Here is a 7962-nt window from a genome sequence, read left to right on the forward strand (position 1 = left end):
AGATAAATGATGCCGGATCAACAATGTCGAACTTCATCAGGCATCTCTAGATAGGCAGTCTAGATAGATCTAGATCTATCTATAGATCTGTCTAGATAGACAATTAATCTAATGCTAATTTGAACCATCTGCTAATGCTTGGTCAGTATTAGTTATTCCCTCATTTCTGGTAAAGCTGCAGCATTGAAAAATATATACTGCATCAGCTATAAGCAGTTGACATGATCATTCAGGATAAAAGGAAGAAGTTGACCTAATTGTCAACATCTCTGAGTTGTACCATCACTCACAGGTGCAGGGGGCGCTGTCAGTGGGGCCTCGATGACGTGGATGATCCCGTTTACCGCTGGAATGTCCCACTCCAACAGCAGCAGCTGGTTCACCAGCATAGAGCTCTGAGGAGATACCATTAAAAATAAGAAATTAATGTTAATAAACATCTTCGATCATTTACTTTTATTGTTGTTTTTTCATGGACTGGAGTAGTGTGTATGTGTGCGTTTCTGACCTCATTGTTGCCGTGGGTAACAGTCAGGTTGAACCCAAGCCTGGACTTGATGACTTCCTGATGTCTTAGATCCTTGAATGGTCGTCTACTGTGATTGGTTGAGATGTGATATTCAAGATCTCTATCAGACAGAGTCTACACACGCATGCACGCACACACGCATGCACACCCATACTAACCCACGAACACACACACACACACACACACACACACACACCACACACACACCACACACACACACACACACACACACACACACACAGAGTAGAAACAGATGTGATATCATTAACAGTTTGTTAACTAATTCACTTCCAAAGGTTACAAACTTAATTAGGAACTATTAAGTAAAGGTTAAGATGTGTGTTTGTGTCTATTTAAAAAAAATCCTAGCATAGTTGACACATCTTGAACAAAAAAACACGTTCTTTGTTTTTTAGCTTAAAGGTCCGATGACATTGTGCTTTTTGGATGCTTTTATATAGGCCTCAGTGATCCCCTAATACTGTATCTGAAGTCTCTTTTATATAGACCTTAGTGGTCCCCTAATACTGTATCTGAAGTCTCTTTTATATAGACCTTAGTGGTCCCTAATACTGTATCTGAAGTCTCTTTTGTATAGACCTTAGTGGTCCCCTAATACTGTATGTGAAGTCTCTTTTATATAGACCTTAGTGGTCCCATAATATTGTATCTGAAGTCTCTTTTATATAGACCTTAGTGGTCCCACTATGGCTTGTTTGAAAGCCATGATGTGTCTCTCTTTGTCATGGGCGGCCCACATTCTAAAGCAGAGAAAGGGGAGGTAACCTTATGAGGTCATAAGGGGAAGATTCCAGAAAAGCCCTTCTGAGCTTTCATTTTCTCAAAGGCAGAACAGAATACCCATTTCTAGCCATTGGAGGACCATAGACAGGCTATGGGAACACATCTTAATGTTAAAAAAAAACATGAAATGCCATGGGACCATTAAATTTCCTCAGGGCTCATACCTCGGGCCTTTATTTACTTTTAGATGTTTACAGCAGTAATTGTTGAAGGGTACATCACCTGGTTTGGGGCAAAGCCGGCGTTGTGAGGAACAAACAACGTGACCTCAGACTTTCTGTGAGACATAAATTCAACAAGCTGTTTGCCTTCTGAGGACCGGCCGCTATAGTCCAACAACAACTACAGAGAGAGAGAGAGGGGACATTGAAGTTATTTAGATTTACAATGACAAGTTCAAATTCACCCAATCATTATGGGATGCATGCTTATATTTAGAAAACCCTAAAACTGTCAAACCAGACAACTACATGAAATTGAATTATGCATTTAGATGATTATGTGATTGAGGTCTACAGAACACAACTGCATCAAAGATAGACCACAGAGGTGGATGAGAGCTTGTCAGGTAATCTTGTAAATTGGGAGTCCAGGGGCCTCATTGCATACACACAAAAAAGGGCTTGCGAACAAAACATCTTTCTGACCATGAATTGGGATTAATTAAAAAAGAACTAGACAAGAAAATGTGCGTACCTTTAAGGAGACTTTATACCCATGCGTTTCATATACAGGAAAGATCAAAGTCTGCTCAATATTTAATCAGCGCTGTCTCATTATCACATCCCCCACCTGAAAAGGCTCTATTCTTTTAGAATACAAAATGTAGAGGTAGTGTTGGTAAGAGTAGAGTAATATTGACAAGTGTCAAGGTATTAAGACACTGATGTACATCTGCACGAATATGATTGGATGTAATTGGTCAGCTGGTAGCCGAACAGTAGAGAAATGAGCCACTGATGGTGAAATTAAACAGCTGATTGGCTAATGCAATCACAGGGCTGTGCTCCAGTTATGAACACACTGTATTTCATATAAAATCAGTAGATTTTATCTTGTAACTCAAAAACTCATTAACAAGCAACTTAGAGCCTTTCAAAAACGTAGGAGATCCTCTCTGTTCCTCGCTGATAAAAAGATTGCAGAATTATAAGAATTGTTTGATGTTCTGGAGATGACATTGTGAATCCATAACATAAATGTGTTTAAAATATCAAAGTGATATTTAAAAAAAAAAAGAATTATCTCTTTACTGTCAAACTCACCTTGTAAAAGATGGAGACGTTGCTGTATTTTGCAAGGACACTGGTCAGGACGCCGTTACAGAAGTCTCCGTTTCCAATGTAACTTGCGGGACACACACACGAAACATCTGCGCGCGTACACACACACACACACACACACACACACACACACACACACACACACACACAATTACACACCCTCAGTTTTCTTGGGTCTCAACTCAACCCTCAATTTATCAGACTTTAATATCTGGAGAATTTCTTCTACAGTCCCTGACAAAGTCTTGTGCTTATCTTTTTGTAGAAACCCTGCTATTAACCTGACTTTTAATTAATCAATTGGTGTAAGAAATAGCTCTATTAAAAGCTAAACCCCTCCAAATGATGTTCAATGCACTGAAATAAATTAGTTTCACTAAAAAAAGATTTATTATTTAACAAGACAGAAAGGTCAAATTTTGGCAAAACAAAGTTTTGTCGTCTATACATAATTGAACAATTTACTACAAATACTAAAATATGTCAGCAAGTTAAATAGAGGTGCTGTGAGATTCAATTTAATATCTTGTATGACTTCCATGAGCTTGAAGGACTGCATCCATGCGGTTTGGCAAGTTCATCCAAATGTATTGATGAAGTCATCAGGAATAGCTAGGAGAGCAGTCTTGCATGCCTCCCAGAGTTCATCATATTCTTTGTTTGGTCTTCCATGCTTCCTCTTTCATCCTACCCCACATAGCTCAACGATGTTCATGTCTCTGACTGGGCCGGCCAATCCTGGAGCATCTTGATCTTCTTCGCCTTGAGGAACTTTGAAGTGGAGATGGAAGTATGCAATGGAGCACCATCCTGCTGGAGAATTTGCCTTTTTTATGGTTGGGAACATAAGTAGCTAAACTTTCTTGGTTGAGACTATTGATGTTGCCTTCACCCCTGCAGATCTCTCGCACACCCCCATACTGGATGGAACCCCAGACCATGATTTTTCCGCCACCAAACTTCACTGTTTTCTGGGTAAATCTTGGATCCATGTAGATCATAGGTCTCATGCAATATTTGCGGCAACTGTGGTGTATCAACAGAAGATTCACTGAAAATCCAGTTTCTTCCACTTCTCCACATCCATCTTTTAGCAGGCTGTGGGCCTTGGCAAATGCCAACGTTTTTCATTGCTTTGTGTTTAGTGCTGGCTTCTGGGCACTGATTCGACCATGGAGGCCATTTCAAGACAGAATCCGACAAACCATCTGGTTGACACAGGGCACTTCAGGGGACCAGGTCTGGTGGAGCTCTGCTGCAGTGGAAAATGGGCTGGCCTTGGATTTTGAGCCAACAACGTCCTCTCCGAGCAGTTGTCTTGCGGGGTCTGCCTGACCTGGGCTTGTCAAAAACACTCTCCAGTGTCTTCAATGTTTTTTTAATCCTCTGTACTGACGCTGAGACACATTGACGTGTCTGCCACTCAGCAGTGATCTGGTCTTCAGCCTCTTGATAATCAAAACTTAGTCTCAGGTGAATCTTAGGCATGTTTGCAGAGGTCTAGTTGCGTTGATGTGAAGGTCTAGTGTACTGGGGTTGTTTTTATACACACCTGGACCTAATTGATCCATTATTTGTCCCAGGTGAAGCTCATATGACAGGCGACAACACTTATGTCTTTGCAAACATTGACTCAATGGGCTTTACCAAGCTGTGAATATTAGAATACTTTTTGACAGTTTCTTTTTGCACTGAAACATTATTACAAAAGCTGTTGGGATTAAAATGAGCCATTTCTTGTAACTTGATTAGAAATATATTTCAGCGGCACTTCAGGTCAATTTGTACACAAGCGACAAGACTTTTGTCAGGGACTGTACAGTGGAATAAACTGTAATTGATATTAGACTCACTCATTAACAAACATGTAATTTATTGCTCTATTGTACTGTATTTATTGTATTGTATGGTATTGCAGCACAGGGGCCAAACATCTTTTAAATAATCAGATCAGTGGACAGAAACTTAGTCAACAACAATTCTGACATAGATTCATAATTTAATAAGTAGTTGATAAAGTAAAAAAACAAAATAATCTGTGGTTCCAACTTCTCAAATGTAAGGATTTTCACATTAATTTTTCTTAATGTCAAAGATTGAATGTTTGTCTCTATCCACTGGAACCATGATGGAAATAAGAGGGATGAAGTCTAACTTTATCCCTCTGTCCCTGACTACAGCTATAGATTTGTTGTATTTCAAAAACATAGTACAATAGTACTTACCATGAATGCATTAGAAAGAATATGTGACAGAATGAATAATTAAAATAATTGTTAGTGTCATCCCAGGATTATAAAGCCAATCCAAACGGCCTGTTTGAGACTGAGTGTTAAACTGAATCCACAGGGATCTCTGTGATGTTCCAGCAGACTAAAATACAAATTAAAGCAACACAGGCTGTTCAGGATCTGAAATCTACAGTGATAATAAATTGAATTGATAAGAACAACAGCCCTGCCTCCACCTGAACCCACAGACTGTGCTGCTGTAGTACCTCTGAGCCTGTAGCAGTAGGCGTCGTACTTGCTGCTTTGGTCCACAGGTTCTTTGTAGATAACCAGGCCTACGTGGTTGTCTCCACACTTAATTGAGGGGAAGCGGGTTGGGTATCCCACCTTCCCCCCCTCCATCCAGCCGGCCACGCACAGATGCATCCCCAGCTGTTAGGACCAGAGAAGAACGACGACAGCAGGATCAATGATAAGATAAAAGTACCAGCATGCACTGCTGAAAATAAGACTTTTCAAATAACTAGAAGAGGTTATAATGTGTGGATTCATCCGCCTGGTGTTGTAGCGGTTCTATAACTGGAAAAATCCGAAACTGTAGTTAACTACGAAATCTAACCCTTGCTTCAAGCAAAACTCTGGCTTTATTTAAAGAAAAAAACTTTTTGGGTGTCTTTTTTGAGAGGGAAAAGGTTGATTCACCCTCTAAATCCACTCTTCACACTGCTGGTATCTGGACCGTGATACAGTACTCTGTGTAGAAGGACTCGCTCCCTTCTGCCATATCACTGCTGACCTTGTATAGATCTATTGTTGTCGTTTATAGTTTTTCTATGTATCTATATACCTGTCTTTATGTAGTGTATATTACCCGTGTGTGTAACAGACTTTGGAAAACCAATTTCCCCCACGGGACAATACATATCTATCTATCTATCTATACTGATGTATTAATAGGTTCAATAATAGCTGAACATTTAGTAACATTTGCTAAAACTGACTAAAGGGAAGTATTGAAGAATTAAAGATGTTTCATGTTGCAAGTCGCTCACACAGTTGTTTAGGAGAGTGTAGCTGCACAATGGTATTAATCTCAAACATTTTTCTTTTTACAGATATACTGTTTGTGTATACATGGTCTGTGTCTCTATGGAAACCCCTTCAGTAGGTAGGTTTACCTGCTGTGCATCTCCCAGCTGTTTAAAGTTGGCCAGCGCAGCGCCCTCGGCCTGGCAGGCAGCGTCGGCCTGACTGAAGTTCATCTTGTACTTCCCGTCCGGAGAGCGCAGGTGGAACACTCCGGCTGTGTTGGCTGAACAACAATAACAATGTTACCTGTACCTTACCCTCAGACACCTCATTGCAACAATTTAATCTATTGTTAGAAAATGTAATGTAATAAAAAATATATCTTTAACTGCCTTATAATAACCATCTTCAAAAGAGTCCCATACCTCCCCAGCTATCGTCAGACACTCAAGGCTGAACTTCACCCCTTTTCCCTATCTTGACGGTTTCACTCCCTTCACATGTCAGGTAGAGTTTTAATCACCTATGAAATAGTGCAGCTGTAACATGGTAACCATGGAGAAAGCTCTCTTCAGTCAATCTCTGTACCCATCGCAGTGTATTGGCTCCTTGCGCAAGTAAAGCTTTGTTAAAGTGACTCCAGTGACTCTTTGTTGTCTTTTGGTGATAATTGTTCTAATACTCTACAGGTGAAAATGAAATGCAATGTATTTATTATAGGCTGAAAAAGCTACTTAAAATAAAAAAGGTAACTGATTGAAATGGATTCCACCACAGCCAATAAAAACCTGGTCTCTGATTGGATGTCACTTTTTTATTAAAAACATGCAGACTTCAGCCTGCCAGCAACCATGGCTGACATACACTGTCTGTTTCTGAGGCTCCATTTTAAAGCTAGAAAGATCCCTTATGATATTGGTATCATATGGCACAAGACGATCTAAGGTATCCATTGGTACCATGACATGATAGCTTGTTGCATGGCCATTTACAAAGAGGTCCCTTGACCTCTTCCTTCAAGAATTCATGGCCCTAACGAGCTCATGGCCCTAATGAGCTCATGGCCCTAACGAGCTCATGGCCCTGAAGAGCTTATGGCCCTAACAAGGTCATGGCCCTAAAGAGCTCATGTACCCTAACGAGCTCATGGCCCTAACGAGCTAATGGCCCTAACGAGCTCATGGCCCTAAAGAGCTTATGGCCCTAACGAGGTCATGGCCCTAAAGAGCTCATGGCCCTAAAGAGCTCATGGCCCTAACGAGCTCATGGCCCTAACAAGCTCATGGCCCTAAAGAGCTCATGACCCTAAAGAGCCATGGCCTTAACAAGCTCATTGCCCTAAAGAGCTTGTGGCCCTAACGAGCTCATGGCCCTAATGAGCTCATGGCCCTAAAGAGCTCATGACCCTAAAGAGCCATGGCCCTAACGTGCTCATTGCCCTAAAGAGCTTGTGGCCCTAACAAGCTCATGGCCCTAATGAGCTCATGGCCCTAAAGAGCTCATGGCCCTAAAGAGCTCATGGCCCTAACAAGCTCATCGGTCTGAAGAGCAATGGCCCTAAAGAGCTCATGGCCCTAAAGAGCTCATGACCCTAACAAGCTCTGGGCCCTAACAAGCTCTGGGCCCTAACAAGCTCTGGGCGCTGCCTGCTGTATTCTAGCTGCTTCTAGTGCTTGTTGACGTCAGTCCCAGAAAAAACACTATACAACCCTAAACCTATGATACCCAATGTTATACATAACAAAGGAACGCTATAAAAAGGTCAGCTGCTGTAAAATCAACAATCACCATAGCAACTTGGAGTAGGACTGTAGAGTCAACATGGCTCCTGCTCAGCAGAGACAATACATCACATGATCACACTACAGCACGTGATTCATTTAAGATGTGTGACCATGGTAACTCAAGATTTCTGGTGTTACTGGGTGGATATTATGGACCCAATCAGCCTCTGACTGATTTGTTACCTCGGTACAAGAAGTCATTGTGGATGCGTTACTATGGCATTAAAAGGCAGCATGTACAGTATGTGTTACCATGGTAATAATCATTGCAATTACAGTCAGTCCAGATGTGTTAGCATGGT

At 41.2% G+C, this 7962-nt stretch overlaps 1 protein-coding gene and 1 long non-coding RNA gene across 2 annotated transcripts in view; one reads left to right on the plus strand and one right to left on the minus strand.

The window, feature by feature from the left end:
• The window catches only part of stab1 (stabilin 1), a 122935-nt gene that overhangs the window by 17034 nt on the left and 97939 nt on the right, over positions 1-7962 (minus strand). Inside the window, exons 62-67 of the mRNA XM_032514890.1 lie at positions 6026-6159; positions 5114-5279; positions 2599-2705; positions 1556-1675; positions 509-643; positions 291-395 (exon numbers count right to left, since the gene is read on the minus strand). Coding sequence (XP_032370781.1) covers positions 291-395; positions 509-643; positions 1556-1675; positions 2599-2705; positions 5114-5279; positions 6026-6159 — 767 coding nt within the window. The remainder of the gene's footprint in view (positions 1-290; positions 396-508; positions 644-1555; positions 1676-2598; positions 2706-5113; positions 5280-6025; positions 6160-7962) is intronic.
• LOC116688703 (uncharacterized) overlaps positions 1-7962 on the plus strand; it is a 14411-nt gene that overhangs the window by 576 nt on the left and 5873 nt on the right. The gene's annotated exons all lie outside the window — the stretch shown is intronic.

This window comes from Etheostoma spectabile, chromosome 4, assembly GCF_008692095.1.
Source record: "Etheostoma spectabile isolate EspeVRDwgs_2016 chromosome 4, UIUC_Espe_1.0, whole genome shotgun sequence".
Taxonomy (NCBI): domain Eukaryota; kingdom Metazoa; phylum Chordata; class Actinopteri; order Perciformes; family Percidae; genus Etheostoma; species Etheostoma spectabile.